This window comes from Biomphalaria glabrata, chromosome 1 (genome assembly GCF_947242115.1).
Source record: "Biomphalaria glabrata chromosome 1, xgBioGlab47.1, whole genome shotgun sequence".
In the NCBI taxonomy this organism is placed as follows: Eukaryota; Metazoa; Mollusca; class Gastropoda; family Planorbidae; genus Biomphalaria; species Biomphalaria glabrata.
Window position 1 is genome coordinate 59318985 of NC_074711.1, and position 27513 is coordinate 59346497.

Genomic DNA, 27513 nt, shown 5'->3' on the forward strand with positions numbered 1-27513 from the left:
AAAGAGGGAGAGAAAATGAGAGATAGAAAGAGAGAGAGAGAGAGAAAGAGAGAGAGACATTATATAGACAAAGACGCACAGAATGAAAGAAGGAGATCCTCATTTTATCTATACACAGAAATAATATGATTTAATTGAAGCCAACCAACCAAACAACCAACCAACCAAAACAAGCAATCATTGCTATACATAATTCAAATCAATTTCTGGATTTTTTCACATCAATAAATGTGAAAAAACATGAATAAGTGACATAAGAGACAAAAAGGTTTCAAAGTGAAGAGAGCTACACGGGCAGTAATAAAAGCACTTCAATACTCACCACGTGAAACTCTCATTCACCAGTGCTCACGCTTGTCCACTTCTAGTCCAACACGCGCGCAGGCTTTCCTGCTAAGTGCCAGGGCGTAGTCTGAAAACACACCAGCAACATCCTTGGATACAAAGTGAAACTAAAAGATTCCTATTTCTTGTGACCACTTATCTACACTACAACACTGGACGACTCACTGACTTTATTCTCAGTCCGGTTCTAACACTTTAAATGCAACAAAAAAATCTTCATTTGAATACTTTTATAGCCTTGATCTGTATCTATTAGATTGTGAATGCTTGTGTTTAAAACGATTAGAATATAAAAAGCCTGCGTTTGACTTCTAGATTACATTTTTTATCTCGTGCATAACTGCGCAGCGATTCTTCCTTCTTGCCCAATGAACCAGATTCGAAAGTGAATATTCGTAGAACCTTAAGTGCGTATGTAGCGTGTAGCCAATCTGATATAAAAAAGGTTGATCTAGGAGCTAGTCAAACAATGTGTCCACGATCAGTCTTCGTTTCTGGACAAATGTATGTAAGTCATTGTTTCACCCACTTTAACATTTACAAAATCTATTGCAATATTTTCAAATTGAGACTGTCTTTTTGTCTTTTGGATATAGAATGTTTCACTCAACCGACACGACATTACAATTATAATACGGATTTTACAACATTTGATTCTGAAACGATTAACATAAAAATCTATTTCAAATGGATGTTCAAAGAATTTGTTCTATGCTAATTTCATAGCTCACGATAATTTTTTTGGTTGTTGAGCAAAAAGCAGGAACAAATAGATTCGAAACTAATTGTTCAGAGAACTCAGACTTCCGTATGACCAAATTCTGGCACAAGTACAAGCTACTATATATTGAACCAGCTGTGTCGAAGGAGACTGGATTATCTGATTAAAGAATGCATTTTTTGATTTAAAATCAATCATTCTGTCAGAGCGTACGTCCAGACAGAGCCAACATGGTAAAATACGATTTATATTTTGGTCACTATATATTACTGCTATTAATTCAGTATAAATAATGAAGATTATATCTGCTAATTGTAGGTAAATAATCTACACTCTAGAGATTTACATATACATTTTTTTAAAGTGCAAACACCCAAAATGGTTATATGCTATATATTTATACTGGAATGTTTTTTTTTAAACGACATTTGAAACTTCACTGATGTTAACTTGTTATACGTTAACCCATATAAAAATAATAATGAAGTCAAAAGTATAACAAGTTAACCCCAGTGAAGCTTAAAATGTCGTTTAAAAAAACATTCCAGTATAAATATATAGCATATAACCATTTTGGGTGCCTGCACTTTAAAAAAATGTATGGGTTGAATATATCTAAAAGAAATCTAAGCTACTTATTTGTGGTCGTTTTATCATTTTATTAATATTATGTCAACTCAAATTTGCAGTTCAGGTACTTTTAAGATGCTAACGTAAGGAAAAACCACTACTGTGTTTATGCTGTCTGTCTGTCACGTTTATTTCTAAAAAATAAATAAATAAATAAAAACACTTATAAAATTCACAGTCACTATTTTGTATTGATAAGTAGGTATTCATAGTGTATCACTGTATGCACATATGTGTGGTGGGTTCAGCACAGACTATCACAACCAAAATGACGAAGCAAGTCAGGAGGCTTATTATAAGTTTAATGTACACAAAAAACCTGCCAAAGGCAAACATACAACATGATTACTAATGAGCATAAAATAAACATAATTATATGGTCTAAATGAACAGACCAATTTGTAAAAAAAATGTAAACACAACATCAGGTATAAATACTAGATCAAGCAAAAACAAAAAAGAAAATCTTATAGTGTGAACCAATCATCTTTTATGAACATAAGAGAGATATGGAACACCACCAAACATTAATAAAATAAATGACAAAGTAATTAATAAAAAATAAATCAAATAGTTCTATAGAAAACTAACATACATTGAAGAGCTTCGCTCTTACCTTTTCTTACAAAAACTATGACAATTAAATAGAACAAAGGTAGTCCGACAATGAGGACAAAACCTGGGTAGCAATATGATATATATAAAAAATAAACAAGAATATATGATATACAAGAAACAGTAAAAATGTGTTTACCTGCAGCCTTGGTCAAAACAATGAACTTAGGACAAACACAGCAGGATCAGACAAGGTGGTATTGGAGTAGGTGTGTAGCAGCAAGTTTCAATGGAGGATGCCAGCAGGAAAAGGAATTCAAATCTCAGCTACCGGGGCAGAGGTCAACTTGACCCTGTGCTGACCGGTGCTTGGTCAAGTTCAGCCGACCCGTATATCAGGTCCTCCCCACTACATATGTATACATCATGAGTTAAAAAAAATATTTAAGGGTGTATCGTTAGCGTGGGGAAATGATGCTTGAAGAAGGTGTTAAGACATTATTGGTTCTCCAAACAAAACCACTTGCAAAATACGATTAGAATGTTTGTGTCGTTCAGTCAATAAAAGATGCCCTTACTATTCAACATAACAAAAATACTATAAAGTCGAAACAGATTCCTATATTTTCCTTACAAAATATTTTTACAAAACTTACATCAACTCAGTCTGTCTGACCAAAAGTTTGTACACGTTATTTCTCCAACACCCATCTCGGATCAAGCTGAAATTTGCACAATTATTTCTTTTACCTGACAACAACACAAGAATAAAAAAAAAGTATTTAACTATTGGTAATAAATCATATTGTTTGTGATCTCAAACAAGGGAAAGAAATTATACTTGACTGAAGTGGTGGTAGAAGCTGAATAAGTCCCCTTTATAGATTGCTGTCTGAGGCTTAGTGAACACAAATATGAAATAATAACTATAGATAACTATACAATCTTACATGTTCATAGACTCTTCGCTAGCAGAGTTGGATACCGCGTTGGCTTTAGAAAGATGGCTGCCTGGTTGAGGATAGCTGACAAAATCAACTTGATATGTAATGAAAATAAATGTAGTAGACTTTATTAATGATATAAATGCTATTTTGAACAAAATCTAACTCACTACAATAACAGTTCTTTAAGGTCTCACGATCTGGAGTCGCTGATCTCTTCCCACCGTCACTATACAGAAACACACACTCCATAACATCATGCGGGTCAAGTGTCCGACCCAGCATAACTGGCGAACGGTAAGTAGTGCTTCTATACTGTGTACACCTGCCTTCAGCAGAACATTTGGTTATTTGTAAGATATTCCTGTCAGCGTATGCACGTTAGGATTCTCAATAAAAACCTAGAAAATTGTATTAAAACCAAAGCACAGAGAAAACTGTCATCTGCACCGGCTTACAAACATTGAGTACCGTTGTTGGGTGACTTAAAGTAAGATTCGAGAAGTCCTCTTGCAGACATGGCGACTAACAGATGACGTAATTGTCATCTCGTCTTCTATGTCCTCCTTCAGTCCCAAAGTGACCATCCATTCATCTTATCGAAATGAGCCTGGGGCATTAGTTACGGTCGAAACGATGTCGCTAGCACAGCATTTCCATCCTCTTTACGCTGCCTGTGTCCGAATGATATGGCTTGGGATCAGCTCTACTGTGTGCTGCAAGCTGCTTAAGGGTCATTGGTTTCTGATTTTTCGTTAGGTTTGACTACTGAAGATTTTGCAAATTTTGGGTTTAGCCGCAAGGCAGCAGAGGTTTGGATTCAGTTTTTCTTCTCATTTTATCGTATGGTCAATGGTTAACGAGGCTTTCATGTGTCCAGCACAACAACCAACTGCCTTTACTTTTCCGAACGAATTTCAGGTATCAATGAGTGTTGGGTGGACTCGGGGGCGTTTTAAGAGTCTCTAAGCTCAAAAACTCATTCTTCACTAGGTTTCGAATAGAAAACTTCTCGGTTCAAAAACCCAACACTTAGCGACCATTTTCAATACCTCAATTCAAGTCAGAACTTCATGGAACCTGGAACCAGTCAGGAACCTGCATGGACAGCTGATCTAAAAAGGGCTCTAAAGATTTTCCTAGAAATTTTTAGCACTTCCTGTATATCGCTCAGAAAAGAATTACTAGCGCGTTGGCCACATGGGGGATAACTCTAGTTTGGCAGTTATAATTTTTCAAAGTAAAAAATAAATAAAAATAAATTTGGCTTAACAACAACACCTAGATCTAGAGCCAACATTGGTTTTGAAAGGACTATCGCGTTCGATATGTGAGGAATTATTGATTCAAGAGTATAAAAAAATTAATGCTCAGAAAAATTGTACGCATCGTCTCTTGAGTCTAGATGTAAAGGGCTAGCATTGGAAGTAGTCAATAGTATTAATATGACATAGCGTAGTCAGCCGTAGTGTACCTATATTATGCGATAAGTGAGTAACTTTAAAGTTGCTTCAAGTTTATTGAAAGATCATTGAAGCTTCACTTATAGTTTTTTTTACGTAAATTTAATATAGATCAAGTGTACATTCTAGATCTAGAAATAGATCTATATCTAGACTAGACCTTTAAGAGTTCTAAATCAGAGGTCTAGGTCTAGTGTTAGATCTAGATGTCCATATAATGAATATACCAATAACTAATCGCACCAGTAGGCCTATGTATGGCCACCTGGACGAATAAGAGACATCGTATATTCAAACAGCTGACGGTGTCACGGGTTCGATAGCCGGCTTGAACCAAATATTATTTTAATTGATTTTCTTAATTATTTTATTGTAATTTAAGTTTAATGACGGAGGCATTGTCGTATTATAAAATTTTAAAATGTTTTTCTTGTTTTGAAGCTATTTGAGAAAAATCGCAAGTCTATGCCTCTATGGTATCAAAGTATATGCTCGTCTATGCCCTCTATGGTATCAAAGTATATGCTCAAGTCTATGCCCTCTATGGTATCAATGTATATGCTCAAGTCTATGCCCTCTATGGTATCAATGTATATGCTCGTCTGTGCCCTCTATGGTATCAAAGTATATGCTCAAGTCTATGCCCTCTATGGTATCAATGTATATGCTCAAGTCTATGACCTCTATGGTATCAATGTATATGCTCAAGTCTATGCCCTCTATGGTATCAATGTATATGCTCAAGTCTATGCCTCTATGGTATCAATGTATATGCTCAAGTCTATGCCTCTATGGTATCAATGTATATGCTCAAGTCTATGCCTCTATGGTATCAATGTATATGCTCAAGTCTAATCGCGACGACCCCCCAGCACCAATAACACACTTCTAAGTGATTACTACTTAAAACACACACAAATACACACAGTGGCGTAGCTAGAGTATATGATGCCTGGTGCGGTACCTAATCTTGATGCCCCCCCCCCCCCAAAAGCTAACTAAATACTTTTTTGTTTAAAATAATATGCATTCATTAATCAAATATTGTTAATTCAAACAAGGTTGCAAAAGACAGTTTGTGTGGAAACACAAACTCAAAATCGGCCCCCGAAGTGGTCCACCCATGAAGGCTTCAATATTTTCAGAAAGAACATCTAAATGAAATTATATCAAAGACAAATGAAAGATAAGAATGGAGAAAGAAGGTTAACAGATCTTGTGTAGTGCCCCAACGGTCCAGCAGATCAAAGGATAGGTGAAAGTGAATGTAAAGTTAAATGTGAACCTGGCCTAACTAGTTCCCCTTTCAAACCTTGTGGTCTAAAGGGCAGATGATGTAAAGTTCATCTGTTTTTGTGGCCTACGGTTAACGAGGGTGTCATGTAGCCAGCACAACGACCAAGCGCCTTTACTTTTTCCCAACTAATGTCAGGTACCCATTAGAGCTGAGTGGACTCAGAGGCGCCCAAAGGTTCCAAAGTTAAAAATCCCAGTCTTCACCAGGATTCGAATCCGCGCCTCTCCTGGTCTAACTAATGTCTTATAATTGATCGAATTTTTTGAAATGGCTCAATCTCTTATTCGAATTCTCCAAAAGAAAAAAAAATAATTTCCGCTAATAAAAAAAATTCAGGAATATAAACTTTATAAGATTACTATTTGTTTTAAATTAGGTCTAACTTATAATGCATACTAATTAGCTTTTTCTCTTTAAAAAATACTTGCATAAATGATTTAAAACATTAGATTTTTCACTTTCAGAAAAAAAAAAAGTAGCCGTTGCATCAGAACTTTGAATGGTCTAAAATATTGTGCTGTCCGATTTTTAATATCTTTTCTAGTTTACGAGATCGAAACGGGACGGACGGACAGACGGATAGACATTTCACACAAAACTAATAGTGTCTTTTCTCCTTTCGGGGGCCGCTAAAAATCACTTTTACATAAACATACTACGAGTGAATTTTACGCGCTTTCTTGCTGGCAAAAGTATCAATAATTTTATCAAAATCAATTTATTCCACCAGCTCTTGTTCAATGGAAAAAATGGCCAAATTAGTGAGTCGTAAATTTGACATCGTTGATCGCAAGTAATTCTTGATCAGTTTAAGTTTGCAAAAACTTCGCATGTAGCGACGCTTACCGCAATAGTAAAAAATAGGCGAATCATGATGACGATATTCGGGACTGAATCATCAAGCTGATATTTTTTATAAATTTCAAGAGCTCAACAGGTCCTTGTTTTGGAAGTTGGGAGGCTTCTGATGAAACTGTGACAAACCGTTGAAGCCTCTTTCGCTTCAGCAGAAATTCGTTTTTATCATTGTCGTTAGGAGTAGGCTACTATCGAGATTGATTTCGACCTGAGGATTTAATAGCTGGGAAGGCGACAAAAATTAATATCTATCTACTACATCATGAAGTTTCTCGAATCGGGTGATTATTTCTTGAATAATCCTGTCCAAGGTAGAATAAATTTCCCTTCGTAGCTCTTCTTTGTGTGTAAGTACAGAGTCGTCACTTTTCTCACCAGGCACACTTTTCTTATGGCCAATACGTTTTTGAAGTTCTGTACTGATTCTCAGATCTGAGCACACGCTTTCGGCAAAGGTAATGCTGGCTTCAGCGATGTCCTCTCAATTACTACTTTAAAATGTCTCTAATGTTTTTAGTTTGAGTGTTTTTGAAGGTAGACTTGCGCATCAATAATTTCAGTTAATACAGGAGCCCAAAATCCAAGATATGTGAGAAAATTAAAAGACTGAATAGCAACTAATAATCCACCTGCTTCAAATCTAGTCGATGAATTTTCATCTCTGCTAGTTAATGACTCAAGAGTTTCTATATTTTTAGAAAATGTATCCCTAACCATCTTGACGGCTTCTCCTCTGGCGCTCCAGCGGGTCTCAACTAAACGTTTCCGGTTATTTTGATGAGGATATCCCAGCGGTGTGTTGAAGTTGAGAAAAACGCGTGTAAACGGTCCAGTGTACCAAAAAATGTTACCGAATCGACTTCAGCTTCAGCAGCTCGAATTCCTGCTAAATTAAGAGAATGGTTTGAGCAGGCAATGAATAGTGCTTTGGGATTGACTTCTAGAATAAGTTTTTTGACATTGTAGTTTTGACCTTTCATGACCGCAGAATTATCTTAGCCTTGATCCCTGCAGTCCATTATGTCTAAGCCATCCGAACGCAGTTTTTCTTGAATCATCTCAGCGATTCCAGCAGCATGCTTGTCCTTCTCCAGGTTTTCGTCTCTTGTATAATCAAATCTTGGGCCTTGTTGTCAATATGTTCCCTACTCTCAGGCGAACTTCAAGTTCCCTCCAAGCAAGCTATGACTGAATGTGAGCTCTGCTGGTCTCATGTTTTTCTATTTTTAGTTAGTTTAAAAAAAAACAACTCGTAGAAAACAAAGGTTAGCTTATTTAAAAATATTGACAATACAATAGAATTATTTCCAAAATTAAACTATAAAGAATCATAAAGAAATGAATAAACTAAGACGATTGTTTAGAGCTAGAGTTTAGAAATATATTTGTAAACTCTATATCTAGATTGAACCAGTGGACTAAACAATGAAGTAAAAAAGGTTGGTCTATCTTCTTCTTCTTCTTTATATTACAGAGCATTAATCAGTGTAGTAACAACATGTACCATGTGTCCGAAATAAATGTAGTAAATTAGATTCAAACTGTTCTAAAGCTTACATTGTATTGAAGAAATAGTCAAGGAGATGAAACAAAATAGCGACATGACTAGTTTAAAAATCATTAGTTCATGTTTAAAATACAGTAGTTTATGTTTGTTCGTGTCCATACAATTAGTCGTTTTTACTGAAACGCTCAGGCAAATAGGAAAATAATACACACTGGAGGAATTTTGGGGCCCCTCACCACTTGGTGCCCTGTGCGGCACGCACCACCCGCACATTGGTAGCTACGCCACTGCATACACACATACACACACACCTTTTTGTTTGCTACCCACGCTGACAGCAAGGAAAGTACCTAAACTAAAAATAGGTCATACCGACACCAGAAGTAGTTGCACTGAAATCGAGAGCACTTTCATTAACTTAAAATTTTTATTTTTTAAACATGGATATACAACAAGGTATATATAACAGGTAAGAGATAGACTAGAAATCAATCAAACTTAATATCGAAGACTTGACAATCTATTCACAGAGATATTTAATTTGCCAAATATTATTGAAACATAACAATGAAGATTATAGCACACTTGGTACTGCTACTGGCTCTGTCACTAGGTACACGTCTGTATAGTCAACATCAGCGCAATCACTTTTAAAACAAATTGAATCTCTACTTTTCATGTTTTATAATCTTCACACATGTATTAGGGACGTCGAGCAAAGTAGGCTGCTATTGAATTTAAAATATCTTCAGACATTCGATCCAGACATCGACCCTAACAACACATATTGTCGCGGAGTGCAATTGACGACACCCAATAGAAATACAGACATTATTTCTTCTTCATATTTTGTTTTTCAAGATGAGAAAAATAGAAAGGGGTGGAGGGGGGGGGGGAATATCTAGGTAACCTTTTTTTGTGTGTGCACCGCTATTCTGTCAAGCATGGACTTAACAATGAGGAGTCTGCTATCATTGGAAGGGTGTCCAATCAATTTTTCCCGGTTTCCGCATTGGGTATTGCCGTAATGATTTGGTGATTTAAAAGCTAACTATCACTTTTAAGACCAGTTTGTTATTATTAGACCATTTATTATAAAATGTTATTACTACTTAACTACTTTAATATGTTTTTTTTTTCATTCTTTTAAAACTAGTAGACACTCAAATGCTTCCAATAAAGTAGTTAGTTATTCTGTTAAGACTGTATCGTAGTAATTAGCCTCATTAAAAATATGTCATTTAATTTGAAACATTTTAAATTTCAGCTGTTACAGCGAGACCTACAAAAAATTGTAGCCAATATGACAGCCACCTGGAGATTGTACAGGGATTGTGTGGACACCAAGGTGAGGATATAAATGTTGTTGAACAACCATCTGAAGCCGAGCAGGAAACTGGAACTTCTAACTCGGACGAAGAGAATATCACGAAGATTGTCGCCAAACTAGACTTCTATATGAAAACGTTACAGAAATCACTAAATAATTCGATCCAAAAGGTAAGATTGCATACCAAGCACTTACATTTCTGTCATCGATTTGCCTTTAAGATCAAGTACAAATAAATGTCGATGAAAGCAAAAACTTAGTAGCCTACTGCTAGACCAGCATCAGAAAGAGCAAACTGTAGAATAGTCGGGTGGGGGAAGAGGGGGATACGCCTTGCACCTCATTAACTATGCTGAATTTTTAACTACCCATTTATTATGTTCTGTCAATCAATTAAAGTGTGGTGGAGGGGGCCAGGGGTTCTCAGCATTACAAACATTATACAAGGGGTACACGTACATCAACAGTTTGGGAAACACTGCTGTAGAAGAATCTGTCAATAATTGTGTAGAGCATCACCGTGACATGATTTTTAATATTGTTATACTTTGAGGTACTTTTGTTATTGTAGTTACACAATACTGTAGTGGTTATTGACAGTATGCCCTAACAAAATGACCACCAAAGCCTAATATTGAATATCGTGAATCTAAGATAATACATTAATCAGTTTTGTCATGATGATTACGGCATGTTTCCATGTTAGTGAACATACTACACATCTCGAAACTAATGAAACATATTTGTTTTTAAAATCAGTTGAAAGGTTTGAAATCTAAAGGAAAGAACATCAAAGTAAAAAACAACTGTTCAAGGTTTAAAAGTGTAAGTTTACATTGAACTTTCTTTTCATTAGAAGTTATCGCTTTTATTCCAGCCGCTAATTTGCCTAAGTCGACCTCTCTCTGTCTGTTTGTTTGTCTCTCTCTCTCTCTCTCTCTATCTATCTATCTATCTATCTATCTATCTATCTATCTATCTATCTATCTATCTATCTATCTATCTATCTATCTATCTATCTATCTATCTATTCTCTCTCTCTCTCTTTCTCTCTCTCTCTCTGTCTGTCTCTCTCTCTGTATAAGTTATATATGTGATGAAGACTGAACGGTTTCCCCTTGACTTCCGAACCTAGGCTTCACACGCTCAAATCTGTGATTTTAAAAAGTTTACCTCGTCCCTTAGTTAAAAAAAAAATCAAGAAGATTGCTTGAAACATGAATCTTTTGGTCATCGTCTGCCCTCAAGACAGACGAGCATTACCTCCCTTACAAAATGTCTGATAGGTTATTAAGTAGGCATTCAGCATTTCGCGTGGATGCGACCTACACATTTCGCCACAAACGACGCAGATTAAACCAAAGTCTGCCGGGGACCGATGTAAGATCTATTTGCCGTCTATTCAGTATTTGCCGTTTATCCTCTTTGGGACTGCCATTTGTTTTCCGCAGACTTTGTAAGAGATCTTCCGATGTCTCTTTTTTTTTGGAAGTTCTTGCTCCCACATATTCTCTTTTTAAATATAACTAATTTAGCTTTCAAAGTATCAACATTGTGAAATTGTTATACGTTTCTATTATTCATATTTTTGTTTTGTTATAAGCCTGTTTTTCTGCTTTACAGGACACTAACCAGAAAAGATTGTGTGTCTTGTTCAGACTTGTGTCGTACACAGTAGCTTTGAAGAAAAGCGCAAATGCAACTAAAAACTACAATGTAACAAAAGACTTAAATACTCTATCGGTTATAATGTGCAAAGTCCACCAGCTAGATCGGGCTGCATTGGCTAAGATAGATAAATGTGAATTCATCAATGAACTACCCTTAACAAACAATAATAAAGTTAATTTGTACATGGTTCTAGAAAATTTGTACAAATATTTGCCGATTGCGAGAAAGGACTTGGAAAATTACATCAAGAAACAGCCGCAAATGAAACACAAAAAACAATCAACAAAAAAACATCCTACTGCAAAAAAAAACGATGGAAAAATAAAAAATAAGAAAAAATCCATTAAAAAAACAAACAAACAAAAAGCCATTAAAGAATAAACAGTAAAAATAGCGCGAAAAACCTGGCAGCAAAACAAATGGACTATTTGGAGAAAGTTTGGTTGAAGTCTAATGTGCCTTGACTATATGTTAAATAATTTGTTCAAAGTCTTCCTAGTGCAATCAAGTATTACAAATCATTATGTAAGCCCTGTCTCAATCCCGAACTGAAACTAAAGACTGAAGAATGCACATATGAGGTATAAGTACCAAAGAAGTAACACACCATTTCACACCAACACACCAAGGCATACATTAACTACACATATGTATACAACATAAAACACACACACACACACACACACACAAGACCACACATGTAGAAATATGCCATATTTATTTTTTTGTTTAAATTATTATTTCATTACAAACCTTTCAAACGATGCTTTTCTTTAAAAAATATATGTAAATAGTATCTGTACTACTAGATCTGATTTAAATATGAAGTCTTTTTAGTGCCTTCCAATTGAAAACTGCCATTTTTTTTTCTAGCATTGGTTGTTTGACCAAGAATCTCAGGAGAATGAAAGATCAAAGTTTATCATGTTATTTAGTAAACATATAATCATATAGTGTAACATCCCTCTCTCTCACACACACACACACTAAAAATACATTATTTTAAAATGATTTCCATACAACAAACGTATACCACGATTATAATAGAAACTGGCAGATAGTATTCATTTTATTGCATTTTTTAACCACAAATGTCAAAGAATGTTTTACTTTACTTAAAATAAGCTTAAAATATTTTTTTTTCATGTATACTTTTTTTTTCCCCAAATTCGTGTATTTCTATAACCAATCAGGATCATTTGTGATTTATTGTGTTTTAGTCCTTTGTGTTTTGAATGTATAATTTATAGTACACTTGTTTCATTATTTTAATTATTTATGAACTGTAATTATTAAGGGATTTTAATTATACAACTGTATTTATTTATGAATTTCTATTACTACTGAATTTGAACTATTTATGAAATATAATTATTAATGAATTTAAATTATTAAAAAAATGTAATTATTAATAAATTTTAATTGATTATGAACTTGAATTATTTATGAACTTTATTTATTTATGACTTGATGTTTTTTTCTTCAGAAATTCATTTTTTAAAACTGATGATTTTGTTATATATGATATTGTGCCATTCCTTGATATAGATTTTGCTGTAGTTTATTCAACATTCAAATTACTAATTTTTTTTTAAATACTGCAGCATCACTGCCCCTGGATGTTTTACCAAAAAGCATTGTTTGCCTTACTGATGTTAAATATACAGTGCATATTTTTTATTTCTGAATATTTCATGTACAGTTTTTAAACTTGCCATTCAATGATGTATATATATGTATATATTATACAGTTTATTTCTAGTATTTACATACCTATTGTTTGTGAAATGTATTATCGCTTCAATTCGCATTCCGAAAAAATGTATTCCAATTTGTTTTATATTGTAATTTACAATGGCATATCAGTATACTACAAAAGTCTAAGTCAGATGGCGCTAGGCCCTCATTTGGGTAACTAAAATCTAGAGACAGATATATTTGAATGGGCTTTTAACCTAGAAACTTATAAACAAATGTTGGAACAGTGTGTTCTTTATAGACATTAGTGTGGACAGTGTTTAACAAGTGTTCCTAAGAGTAAAAACAGTATAAAACATAGCTCGATGATGAAAGACCAAATTATTTGTCAGTACAAAACATCTCATTGCGTCGCTCCGATAGTCGTGTTTGCTTGTCACTTTATTTGTAATACCTTCTAGTCCCTAAGAACATATTTATTAATTACTGATACAGTTGTTCATTTTATAACACTTGTTGTTAAAATTATATGTCATTTTAGTCTCAGTGATATTTCAAAATGTTGAGAATGTTTTTTTAAATTCATGATATGGTGATGTCTTTAAGCTTTATGAATTCCATTTTTTTTCCAACGGGTGCTTCATTTATTGCTCTTTGATGCAAATTTTGATAAAATAAAAACTTGTTGAAAATATTTTGATGTTGATTTTTTGCTTGTTTTATTTCCAACAAAGCAAAGAGAAACAAATCTTAAGAAAACAAAAAAAACAAAAAAACATTAAATCGTGTTTATAGACAGACACTTGAAATAAATCACTCTTTAGCACTTCATGCAAACTGCTGGGATAGGAATGGAATCATAATATTTCACTTCAAACAAATTACTATGATTGGAATGGAGTCATACTGTAACACTTCATACAAACTATGATTGGAATGGAGTCATACTGCAACACTGCATACTAACCACTATGATTGGAATGGAATCATACTGTAACACTTCATACAAACTACTGTGATACTATGTCCCATGTGCAAATTCAATCATTTCGTTTTTTTGTAGACATGCATTAAAATCCGTCAGTACGTGGCTAGATTTTCTTTTCTTTCATGATGATTCTTTTACAAAATTATCTAAAATTCAGCGAGCGAATTCGTTATAAACATTTAACCAGACTAAAGCTTTTAGTAGTGAATTCATTTAGAAACATGAGAAAGTATGTAAGAATCTATACTATAAAGTTGAAAGTAAGGCGTATGTAGGCTATGTATGAATGTATGTATGTATGTCCCCGTATGGAAATCAAAACCGTTTGACCAATCTTGATAAAACTTCCTTGGGTACTAACTTAGACCGTATTGTAGCCCTAAAACAAACTTAAGACCCTCGAAAAAAATTTCCCAACTCTATAAAAGTATTGTATCTTATAAATCTAGGCCATGCTTACATGCTGTGTCTAAATTATGAGTCAAGACCGAGAGGTCACGCATGTACAGAGATAAAAATCTCTAGACCTAAATTAGCTCTCATTCAAGAAAACATCATTTTGTTATTTTACACATGAACATACAAATACATGTCTCTTCATTTCATTATTTGATGCACATTAACCTTCAAATTTAAGTTTACAAAACATTTTTTATATAAAATCCTTCGCTCTAAATGTAAATAGCTTTAAACGTCTTGACATACTTTTCCGTAACTTGCGGCACCGTTATATCGCGTAGTGATACAAATGAAATGAACGTCAGAGGTCATAATATCGCGAATTATAAAGACATATTATAAAACTAATAAACTACTTACATAATACAACTTACTTTCCAATGTGTTTTTTTAAAGCATTTAAGTCTACAGTCACAGATTTAGTTTAATTTTAAGTCTTTATTTTCAATTTACTTTTTTCTTTAAGATTTACTTATGCCCATTTAGATCTCTTAGCAACTTAGCTACGAAATGATGAATAAAACACGGCTAATGTATCTAGGTCAACACTAGGTTGACACAAGCTCACATCACAGTGTTTATAGTCTTTTATTATAATAGGCTCAAATTTTACTTTATTGACTAGACTACTGTGGCATTCAAATTGTTTAGATTCTAAATTTAGAGCTGCATACAATTAAACTAACAATTTTATATAAACAATTACATTGACGCGTTCGCTTTGATTATAAAATACTAGATTAATTGATTTATTTTTTAAATTATCATCTTTTTGTTCACGTCATTATGGATTATTCAAACGGATTAAATGCATGCTATTTGTAGAAAGAAAAAGCCCAACAAAGCCGGGTAAATTAAAGCTAGTGAAACTATAAATGTAATATAGGTCAAGGTCTGGGAAACCTTGCCCTACTAACATTGGCACTAAATTTTGTACTGGGGATAGTCTCCCTTTCACCAAATCCCCTCCATTTAAGTCATGTAGTCGTTTTAGTGCATTGGAAACGAGCCAGTCACTTTTCTAGGAAGCGTGGAGAGGAAGCATTTCTCTTTTCGTTTGGAAAATCTATCCTATGACGTCACTGCCTCCGCGTGCAAGTAACTGGTGGTCTACATTTGTTGATGTTATCTTGAACAAGCAAAGTGGTTCTAACAAGTCGAAATACTATTCTATCCAAACTACAGTCGTGGGATTTGACTTTTAGTAAAGTAAACTTAAAGGCAATCCTTTTCAGTTCAGACCATACGATCAATGGGGTAGGCATTGTTAAGCTTAAAGACAATTGTTCATGTCTCACTGTAGGCAGTGGTAGTCGCTTAATAAGGTGCCGGCTTTTAAAAGCTTCTGATGTGCCTATCTATCTATCTATCTATCTATCTATCTATCTATCTATCTATTATCTATCTATCTATCTATCTATCTATCTATCTATCTATCTATCTATCTATCTATCTATCTATCTATCTATTTATCTATCTATCTATCTATTATCTATCTATCTATCTATCTATCTATCTATCTATCTATCTATCTATCTATCTATCTATCTATCTATCTATCTAATTCTGAGTCAACTGACGGTTGACTTAATCCTGTGTACTCCCAGGGCAGCATAGGGCCTTAACCACACCTCTCCCCCGAACTCGGTTCTGAGCAGCTTTCTTCATATGCTCCCATGTCAGTCCAGTATCCTCAGCTTCACTGATTGACACCTTTCAGGTTTGCTTTGGTCTGCCCACTTTTCTCTTTCTCTTGGGATTCCAATCAATTGCATACCTTGCAACATTGGTAGCTGGTTTTCGCAGGGTGTGTCCTTACCAGCTCCACTTTCGTTTTGTGATGTCTTGGGCTATGGGCTTTTGTCTAGTTCTCTCCTAGAAATTGACAGTAGTCTTTTTTTTTCTGACCATCTAATTCCTAATATCCGGCGTAGGCATCGTTAACAAAGGTCTGTAGCCTTTCCATATTTATCTTAGTGACTCTTCATGTTTATGAACCGTATAGAAGGACCGACTTAACGTTTGTATTAGATTCGTATTTTGTTATGTAGAGATAGTGCCTTAGAGCGCCAGGTTGTTTGAAGAGTTGAAAAGGCAGACCTAGCTTTATTGATCCGAATCATCATCAGCTCCGCCGTCTTTACTAACTCTACGTCCCAGATAAATAAAGTAGCCCGTATCAAGGATGCTCTCTCCCTGTATCATGATTGGGTTCTCTTGTCTGTTTGTTGATCCTCATAACTTCTTTTTGTTGATTAGAAGTCCAGTCTTTTCCGCTATTTTTGAGAGTCTGTCAGTTTGGTCTGGGCATTTTGTTGTGTACGGGAGAGGAGGCAGATGTCATCGGCAAAAAAAAAAGGAAATCTAAATGTTGTGTTAGGGTCACAGGTAATCTAAATGTTGTGTTAGGGTCACAGGTAATCTAAATGTTGTGTTAGGGTCACAGGTAATCTAAATGTTGTGTTAGGGTCACAGGTAATCTAAATGTTGTGTTAGGGTCACAGGTAATCTAAATGTTGTGTTAGGGTCACAGGTAATCTAAATGTTGTGTTAGCGTCCCTTGTATCCCGCTTTTTTTTTTATCTACGACTGTCTGTCTTACGACCCAATCAATCGCCAGCAAAAATATCAAGGGCGAAGCATACATCCCTGTCTTACTCCTGCTTTTACTTGAGATGGATTGGTCAGCTTACTATTGTGTATTACTTTGCATGGTGAAATGGTTAAGTTACTTTAAAACAGTGAAGCCACTGAGGGAAACAAAAGACTAAGGAATATATTTTAAAGTTGTAAAGTTCACCAGGTGTATGCCCCCTCCCCCCCCCCCCCACCAACATAACAACAAATTTTATGTGCCACAAAGACAGGACATAAGTTCCTACACTCCAGTGTAATTTTAGAGCTCATGCATACGATAATTTTCAGTATTTAACCAATCGCCTTTTTTATAAGACAAAGTTTGCTATTCCTATAAATAGATCAATTCAGGGCGTTTTCTACGACAGAAATTGTGTATCGGCTCACTAACTCACGTGCGCGAGCACGCCCCCTCAAGCAGCGTATACTTAGAATAAGTAGGAAAAAAAAACAAAAAACAATGTGGCCTGACTTCCTCTCACCGCCACTTGATGCTATTTCTGAAAGACAGAATAAACAAACACATCGTCGTTTGTATGGGCGTGACCTAGTTACATAAGTAACCCCTGCACATGTAAATTTAAATTATTTCCCACGATAAACTTGGATTTAAACCAGTGCACGAGCATACAGACACGGACAGAAACTATGAGACAACTCAGGAGTAGATTAGCTTTAAATTAATCAATGAGTGTTTACTTATGAATGAACTCAGTGTATGAAAGAAGGATATAGATTTATGGCATAGTAAAGTCAAGCCGTCCCAAATGGTTTCGATGCCTCTGGGTTACAGTTCATAAGTCATCAATAATCGAGATTTGATTCAGGTCTTGCATTCTAGTACTCCCCCGCCAATACATTTGTTAGTTTCAGGACTTAGTTTATGTGTAATGAACTCACCATGAATTCCGATCAATAGCTTCGAAGTTTTATTTTCTGTGCAGACACAATTAATTACAGTGCAAATAATTACAGTACTTAGTATTCATTGGATATAAATACATAACGATGACTGTCTTTGACTTAGCAGTTTGACATGAACATGACAATAATTAGTGTTAGAAAGTTGGGCGTTTAGAACATTCTAGTTATTTGTCATATCAACGTAGCCTTCATGTTTCTCTCGTATTTCACCTGAGACTTATGTACTCAACCAGTGGACACAGCTACTAACCAATGCACCTCTTGTAAACAACCTCTTATTTTTGTAAATAACCCTTACACCTCATGTAAACAACCAGTGCTCTTCTTGTAAGTAAACAGTGAACATCTTGTAAATAACCAGTGCCACACTTGTAAATAACAAGTGTCCTCTTGTAAATAACCAGTGCCACACTTGTAAATAACCCTTACACCTCATGTAAACAACCAGTGCTCTTCTTGTAAGTAAACAGTGAACATCTTGTAAATAACCAGTGCCCCTCTTGTAAATAACCAGTGCCCCGCTTGTAAATAACTAGTGTCCTCTTGTAAATAACCAGTACCCTTTTGTAAAAAACCAGTACCCTCTCTGGTAAATAACCAGTGCCCCTCTTGTAAATAACCAGTGCCCCACTTGTAAATAACCAGTGTCCTCTTGTAAATAACCAGTGTCCTCTTGTAAATAACCAGTGCCCCACTTGTAAATAACCAGTGTCCTCTTGTAAATAACCAGTGCCCCACTTGTAAATAACCAGTGCCCCACTTGTAAATAACCAGTGCCCCACTTGTAAATAACCAGTGTCCTCTTGTAAATAACCAGTGTCCTCTTGTAAATAACCAGTGCCCCACTTGTAAATAACCAGTGTCCTCTTGTAAATAACCAGTGTCCTCTTGTAAATAACCAGTGCCCCACTTGTAAATTACCAGTGTCCTCTTGTAAATAACCAGTGCCCCTCTTGTAAATAACCAGGGAACACAGCTACTAACCAATGCACCTCTTGTAAACAACCTCTTATTTTTGTAAATAACCCTTACTCCTCTTGTAAACAACCAGTCTCTTCTTGTAAGTAAACAGTGAACATCTTGTAAATAACCAGTGCCTCACTTGTAATTAACCAGTGTCCTCTTGTAAATAACCAGTACCCTCTGGTAAATAATCATTGCCCCACATGCAAATAACCAGTGCACCTCTTGTAAATAACCAGTGTCCTATTGTAAATAACCAGTGCCCCACTTGTAAATAACCAGTGTCCTCTTATAAATAACCAGTTAACTTGTTCATAAACACTGCCCCTCTTGTCCATAACCACTGCCCCTCTTGTCCATAACCAGTGCACCACTTATAAGAAACGAGTGAACCTTTTATAAATAACCAGTTAACTTGTCCAAAGCCAGTGAAGCTCTTGCAAATAAGGCGCGGTGGCTGAATGGAAGTAAACATTAAAGCAAGGCGGTCGTTTTGCGGGCCACATGACACTCTAAATAACCATGTGGGACACAATGTCAGAGCTCGACAGGTCCACCCATGTGTCCGCAACAACATAAATAAACAAATGAGGGAGTTTGTGTTAATCGTAACAAACTCTTGGGCAACTCTGTTTACACATTATCTCGTACAGAAGTATGGGCATAAACTTGGGTAAACACATAAATCATGTTTATACCGCATGTTTAATACTATTTTAAAAATAAATATATTAATATGGTGAGCATGTTTAGCTTTTAAAAGCAAAAGCTTGGAAATACTATTTGCTTTGCTTCTGTTTCCCGTTTTGTTCCCATAGTGTGTGGACTAAGCCTTCCATTGGCGTCTCTCATTTTCAGATGTTTTAGGGAATAACAATAAAACGAAATGTACTCATTATGTTGGTTTTCTTGTGATGAGTATTTCTCAATTCAGTCTAAATTTAGGCAATACACACCGAATATAAGAATGTTGGTAGCGATAAGGTTTACCTAAATGACTGTAGGTCAAGTACTCACTTAGCCTCCACCATAACCACAACCGCACGCACTCATTCATGCTTTTGACCTGATTGGATATTTACGATGAAAGCTGTCTAACTTAATCTACCGACTTTACTATGTATAATTATTTTTTTTCAGACCTATCTTTATGTCTTGCCTGACAGAAGTGATGGCCAAACTATGGCCCGTGGACCATGTCTCACCCTTGATATGATGCAATCACGCCACTCTTCCTACAGTGCATAATGAAGCCGCAGATGTAACGTTTCAATTGACTCGACAATTTTTAGCGGCCTCCAAAAGGGGAAAAGACGCTATTAGTTTTGTCTGTCCGTCCGTCCCGTTTAGATCTCGTAAACTAGAAAAGATATTGAAAATCCGACATCACAATATTTTAGACCATTCAAAGTTCTGATGCAACGGCTACTTTTTTTTTTCTGAAAGCGAAAAATCTAATTTTTAAAATCAGTTATGCAAGCAATTTTTAAAGAGAAAAAGAAAATTAGTATGCATTATAAGTTAAACCTAATTTAAAACGAATAGTAATCTTGTAAACTTCATTTTCCTATACTATGGTAAATAATGCCCACACTCTGCGAAGATTCGAATAAGTTCAATAAGAGATTGATCCTTTTCAAAACAATTAGATTAACTATAAGACATCAGTTAGACCAGGGGAGACGCGGTGGCTGAGCGGTAAAGCGTTTGGCTTCCGAACCGGGGGTCACGTGTTCGAATCCAGGTGAAAACTAGGATTTTCAACTTTGGAATCTTTGGGCGCCTCTAAGTCCACTCAGCTCTAATGGGTACCTGACATTAGTTGGGGAAAAGTAAAGGCGGTTGGTCGTTGTGCTGGCTACATGACACCCTCGTTAACCGTAGGCCACAAAAACAGATGAACTTTTCATCATCTGCCCTATAGACCACAAGGTCTGAAAAGGGAACTAGTTAGGCCAGGTTCACATCTAACTTTACATTCACTTTCACCTATCCTTTGATCTGCGGGACCGTTGGGGCACTACACAAGATCTGTTAACCTTCTTTCTCCATTCTTATCTCTCATTTGTCTTTGATATAATTTCATTCGGATGTTCTTTCTGAAAATATTGAAGCCTGCCTGGGTGGACCACTTCGGGGGCCGATTTTGAGTTTGTGTTTCCATACAAACTGTCTTTTGTAACCTTGTTATTTTTGGGTTGATGCGTTCCTTGACATGTCCCAGGCCAAGAAAGGTTGGTCAATATCAATATCTTACTGCAAAGATAGCTTATAGATAAATACAGAGTATATAATTATCACGCCTTATAAAAAGTACCACTTTCAGACCTTGCGATCAACATGGCAGATGATGTAAAGGTCATTTGTTTTTATGGCCGACTGTTATCGTGGGTGTCATATGGCCAGCACAAAGACCAGCCGCCATTACTTTCCCCAACATGACAGATAGAGTTGGGTGGACTCAGGGACGTCCTAAAGATCCCAAAATTCTAAATCAAAGTCTTGACCGCAATTCAAACCCGATACCCTGCAATTCAGAAATCGGGCTCTTTTTTTTTTTTATTTCAATGACCCTAATGGAACTGAAGCTAACGGGAAACCACCGACCAATGGAAGTGTCAGAATGTACATCACAGGCAACTCCACACAACGATGAACTGATAATTTGAAGTAGACCCACTTCAAACGCGAAGCATGCACCAGCTTCAATCCGCGCTAACTCCTTCATTCTTAAGGACTTTTCCACTGTCTTGTATGACGACAATTCACAATTGTTAATAGATATTGTCCTTACCGGAAAAACAGATTGAAATTAAATTTTACCAATTATCTGACACCATCATGTCTAGTATTTCACACGCAAATAAACGAAACGTCTTGCCCCCCCCCCCCCCCCACCCCCCACTTAACTATTGACACCTCCTCATGAAATTTTTTTTTACTGCTAAAACTTTCTTTCGGTCTAAAATTAGTCTTTCTTATATAATTAATATGCTGTTTGTGCTATAAAATAGCGTCTCCATCTTTTAATATCCAGTCAGTTTTAGCAACATCAGGCTATTCAACTACTTTTTGGGGAATCAAGGAATCTGACAAAATGTCGACAATAATTGTCCCTCTTCTACTTGCTATTTTATTTGGTAAGTTGTATCATTGATAGGAAGTGGTAGTACAGAGAACGTCTGGGAGCAGACTGCTGGAGTGTGTCTTGAAACGGTCTTTAGTAATTGAACCAAACTTGTATATAGACAAAGTCAAATGCGTCACAACGAGGACGATATTACTGGTTCCGTCTTAGGGCTTCGGTAAAAATAAACAACAGCTTACTTCAGGTACCTCTGTTCTGGGCAAAGAGTCTCCAACAGTACCAAGGTCTTGCCCGTTTTTTCTTTTTAATGTGAAACGGTTATTTTTCACGTTCAGGTCTGTAGGTATCTTTACAATATTGATCTGTAGATATCTTTACAATATTTACTTAGTTAAATGCTGAAAATGGGACACGCTTGGCTTCTGGGTTTGAATCTCGGAGAGGACTGGTATTCTGAGCTAGGACATCTCTAACTCCAGACAATGGGTGCCTGACATGAGTTGGAGAAAGTAAAGAAAGTTGGTCGTTGTGCTGGACCCTTTGTAAACCGTCGGTCACAGAAATAGATCTTGAAATCATCTGCCATATAGATAGGAAGGTCTGAAAGGGGAACTTTTTTTTTTAAATGATGAGAACTTAAGCTAAATACGACATATTGTATTTATTCCTTGGGAAAACCTGGTTAATCCATTGTCATTTTTATTTTTTCTCTTCACAGTGAATGCAACATGCAAACCAGTTGGGTCGAAAACTTCACCAGAAATGAGAAATGCACGGCAAGAACTACAGGACAAGGCGACAAAGAGTCGCCTGGAGAGTCACATCTTAGATATCAAACCAAAGATAGAACAAGTTCTCAAAGATGTAAGCCTAAAAGAAATGCAAACTGTAACACACAAATATACGTTAACACACGCGCACACAGACATACACCAACACACAAGTGCGGGCACGGCATGCAGAGCTTTGCATTTTCTCTCATCTCATCTTGGTCCTTTCACTTTGGTGACTGGGGTGCTGGGACAGTTCGAGGAACCAAATCCCTCTACTTTTCCGGTCAGCAACTGTTTTGAGAAGGATTTTAAGAGAGAGAGGCCGCTCCGTTCTGCTAAGACCCATTCTTCGTGTTCCCCTCACTGTACCTTGAAGGATGACTTTTGACAGTGAGCCATTGACCGAATCAGCTCAGCTTTCCTCTCTTCAAAGTACTTAGAACTTCCGCCTTTTTTCCAGATGATTATAAATCGGTTATGCTGTCCGTGATATTATAATTATTTGGATTGTAATAATTCTAATCTGCAGGTATAAAGTAGACTTGCAAATACTCGGATTTTATTGAAATATTTCAAAGCTTATTAGCTGTGAAATACAATGAAAACAAAGTACTGTTACAATATGTCTGTACTCTCTCAACAATTGGCACTGTTTTATGGTAGTGTTGTTCGTGTGATTTTTGATGCTTTTTAATAATGTTGTCTAAGCGGCGCAACAGTTTAGATGAAGCGTTGCCTTGCCAACAAGTTATTCCGTATGTTAGCAGATTTTACTTAGTCGCGCAGTAAAAAACTATCTAAAATCTACTTGTGTAGTTTCAAACTATTGAGTTTGTATAGAAAAAATAGCCACTCGGGTGTTTTCTTTGACAGAGTTTCATGGTGGTCTTCCCACGAAAGCTTGTTATCAGCAATGACGCCAAGATATTGATATGACTTCACTTGTTGTATCGATGTAGTTTTTATCTGGAGTTCGTGTATCATTTGTTTATTCTTTTTGAAATCTATAATAAGTTCTTTAGTTTTTGTGACATTCAGTTCTAGAAAGTTGTCAGTGCACCAGTTTGTAAACTCTTCTGTCGTTCTGCGGTACTTGGTTTCTTCTCTTCAAATGCTTCGGGACCCGGACTTTGCCGGCTACTTCTTGTAGAAAAATTGTTAAATGTTGCAAAGCCTTCTCACTAAAACATCACTAAAGAATACAGTTGTGGTCAAGCAGTGATACCCAAACTACGACTCGCGGGCCATATCCATCATGTGGCGCTGTGCTTAATGGCATCTCAAAACTTACCCCACAATGCATAATGAACCTGAAGCGGTTCCATCGGATTTGACGATTTTAAGTCTGTGGTGCTTCCTATGCCCACTGATTCTGGGCCTCAGACCTACAATTGTTGGGCACCAAGGTTGTAAAACAGTTGAGCTACTCAACAACAACAACCACAAAACCCAACTAAATCTGTTTTCTTGTTTCGACAAACATTGGTCGAGTTTTTTTTTTACAAAGGTTCTATCAACTCACTCTGTCTGTCTGGCACAAAGGTTCTATCAACTCACTCTGTCTGTCTGTCTGGCACAAAGGTTCTATCAACTCACTCTGTCTGTCTGTCTGGCACAAAGGTTCTATCAACTCACTCTGTCTGTCTGTCTGGCACAAAGGTTCTATCAACTCACTCTGTCTGTCTGTCTGGCACAAAGGTTCTATCAACTCACTCTGTCTGTCTGTCTGGCACAAAGGTTCTATCAACTCACTCTGTCTGTCTGTCTGGCACAAAGGTTCTATCAACTCACTCTGTCTGTCTGTCTGGCACAAAGGTTCTATCAACTCACTCTGTCTGTCTGTCTGGCACAAAGGTTCTATCAACTCACTCTGTCTGTCTGTCTGGCACAAAGGTTCTATCAACTCACTCTGTCTGTCTGTCTGGCACAAAGGTTCTATCAACTCACTCTCTCTGTCTGTCTGGCACAAAGGTTCTATCAACTCACTCTCTCTGTCTGTCTGGCACAAAGGTTCTATCAACTCACTCTCTCTGTCTGTCTGGCACAAAGGTTCTATCAACTCACTCTGTCTGTCTGGCACAAAGGTTCTATCAACTCACTCTGTCTGTCTGGCACAAAGGTTCTATCAACTCACTCTGTCTGTCTGGCACAAAGGTTCTATCAACTCACTCTGTCTGTCTGGCACAAAGGTTCTATCAACTCACTCTGTCTGTCTGGCACAAAGGTTCTATCAACTCACTCTGTCTGTCTGGCACAAAGGTTCTATCAACTCACTCTGTCTGTCTGGCACAAAGGTTCTATCAACTCACTCTGTCTGTCTGGCACAAAGGTTCTATCAACTCACTCTGTTGGTCTGTTTGGTACAATTGTTGTACACGTTATTTCTGCCTCTTCCCGTTCTCAGATCAAGTTGAAACTTTGTTCAATTATTCATCGTCTCTATCAAGACATAAATCTATAGAAATATTAACCAGTTAATTCATTAATTAGTGGTCATTAATCAATTTATTTTGCTATTGATTTAGGGTAATACATCTAACTCTATTAATATTGTAATAACTTAAGTGAGGCAACTCAACGAGGCACATCGATATTTATTGACAAGACATCACAGGTACACAAACAACATCTATCTTAGGCACAATCTCTCCATAGTGGCTCTCACCTTGGGCGGATATCGTTTGTCTCCTAATGTCAACATCCGACTTGTTTAGTTACAGATAGTGCGCACCTTCTTTCTGCACTATCTAGGATGGCGGTGCGCATGACAAAGTCATAACATTGCCCCCGTCTTAGCAATAGTCGTCCCGAAAAGAAACACTGCAGCTGAGGTTTGACAGTTCAGGTGGAGGTCGATAAGGGAGCGTGTTCCCCACGAAGCCATCCGCATTGTTTTCCTCCAATGCCGCTTTCTCTTTCTCCAGTTGACCAGGCTGTTGTTGTGACGATGACGTGTCCGTTTGACACACAAAGAGATAGTGTCGAGCACTGTTTTCTTCAGCACAGCCGTTGATCGGACACGCTGTCTCAGCAGACCTTCCCGACAGACGCCTCTCAAGGGAGCTGCAGGTTCACATGCAGCCACGTTGCAAGCAAAGTCCAATGCACCGCAGTCATCCTCAGATAACAGTCTCACGTCCAGAAGATAGGTCTCTTCAGGTTCAAGTGGAAAATGTCTTCCTCTTGACAGCTCAGATTTAGAGTGGTTTGATTAACATTCATCTATGCCAATGTCGATGATGATGGTAGAAGTACATATGCCATGTTGGTGGTTTTCTTGGCATCTAAATTCTATGTGTGATGCGCCGCACGTACAGTTCATGGTAAACTTCTGGATGCAGTTGTCAAGCTTCGAATTTCCCTCGTGAGCACCGACAGATAGGCAGAGGTCTTTAAGGTCCATAGCAACAGGCTTGAACGCAGACCCAACGTTGTCTTGATCTGTCCAGCTCATTAAGGTACTGGTAACAGGTACAACAGCAACAACTTCAGGCACGTAACAGACTTCAGTTAAGGTACTGGTAACAGGTACAACAGCAACAACTTCAGGCACGTAACAGACTTCAGTTTCTTCATTTGTCTCTTTCCGTTCGATTCGGTACATCTCGTTGAGATCATCACAGCAAACGTTGTCACGTTTCTCGTCTTGAAAGTCACAACCACAAGACTTGCCCACAACACAGACACAGACGGCGCTCCAATCCCCAGCGTCTCCGTCACCACTGTTTGTGCAACCACAGTCTTGACCACGCAATTTCTTTACCAACGAGTCTACAGGCAACTGCTCCTTTACCAACGAGTCTACTCCTTCTTTTGCTTGAGACACCATTTTATCTACCTTGTTCCCCATACTGTTAATTTGTTCACACAATGCATCAATACCTTTATGTATCTTGCCAATAAGCTCATAAATCTCCGGTCTAATTGTTTCAAAGCTGCCATTGTAAATCCTACCTCTCTCGTTGAGTTGCCTATAATCCCACTTCTGACAACCAATTGTAATAACTTAACTGAGCAACTCAACGAGGCACATTGATATTTATTGACAAGACATCACAGGTACACAAACAACATCTTAGGCACAATCTCTCCATAGTGGCTCTCACCTTGGGCGGAAATCGTTTTCTCCTAATGTCAACATCCAACTGGTCACTGATAGTGCGCACCTTCTTCCTGCACTATCTTGGATGGCGGTATGCATGACAAAGTCATAACAATATGTATCGCTTGAAGTGTTCAGTTCTTTTCCATATATAAGCTTTGTTTTTCTTTTTCAAAGTATTCAAAGTCAGCTAGCCAATAGAGTTGGGTGAACTCAGGGGCGCCCTCAAGTCCGAAATTAGAAATCCCAGCCTTCACCGAGATTCGAACCCAGGACCCCAGGTTCGAAAGCCAAGCGCTTGGCAATTCAGCCACCGCGCCCTGCACGTTAACCGTTGGCCATAGAAACAGATGACCTTAACATCATCTGCCCCATAGGGAGCACGGTTTAAAGAGGAAAACTCTACTTCCTCTTTTACCCTCTAGTTATTGTTATACTATGATTATTAGTGACAATTAGTTTCCTTTATTTATAAAGCGTTGATGAAATATTTGTAAATAAAGTAGTAATATTGGTCCTATTAATAGGCCTATACATATTTTCGTTAAACGAACTAGATC

General features: G+C 36.9%; 1 protein-coding gene and 1 long non-coding RNA gene across 8 annotated transcripts; one reads left to right on the top strand and one right to left on the bottom strand.

The window, feature by feature from the left end:
* The first annotated feature begins 317 nt into the window (after window positions 1-317).
* LOC106060371 (uncharacterized) lies at window positions 318-13727 on the top strand. 7 transcript variants are annotated; one of them, XR_008773816.1, is made up of 6 exons: window positions 318-849; window positions 942-1299; window positions 3377-3492; window positions 9588-9820; window positions 10410-10475; window positions 11274-13727. XR_008773816.1 is itself a non-coding variant. In XM_056004941.1 (4 exons), the coding sequence occupies exons 1-4, from the start codon at window positions 8888-8890 to the stop codon at window positions 11700-11702; spliced, it is 774 nt and encodes a 257-aa protein (XP_055860916.1). In that variant the 5' UTR covers window positions 8815-8887; the 3' UTR covers window positions 11703-13723. The 7 variants fall into 7 exon arrangements, 1 of the variants encoding a protein (XP_055860916.1); XR_008773814.1 differs by having other exon boundaries at window positions 330-1299; window positions 11274-13723; XR_008773817.1 differs by lacking the exon at window positions 942-1299 and having other exon boundaries at window positions 330-853; window positions 3386-3492; window positions 11274-13723.
* On the bottom strand, window positions 1985-2655 carry LOC129921835 (uncharacterized). The gene is made up of 2 exons (XR_008773821.1): window positions 2451-2655; window positions 1985-2015 (listed from the first exon to the last, which is right to left on the bottom strand). It is a non-coding gene; the product is annotated as an uncharacterized LOC129921835 (long non-coding RNA).
* Window positions 13728-27513: the final 13786 nt, after the last annotated feature.

Excerpts from the sequence above, each read along its gene's own strand:
- LOC106060371 (XM_056004941.1), top strand. The coding sequence starts at position 8,888 with ATGAAGATTATAGCACACTTGGTACTGCTACTGGCTCTGTCACTAG. Across the intron at positions 8,934-9,587 it reads GCTACTGGCTCTGTCACTAG|CTGTTACAGCGAGACCTACA; the intron begins GTACACGTCTGT and ends TTTAAATTTCAG. Across the intron at positions 9,821-10,409 it reads TAAATAATTCGATCCAAAAG|TTGAAAGGTTTGAAATCTAA; the intron begins GTAAGATTGCAT and ends TTTTAAAATCAG.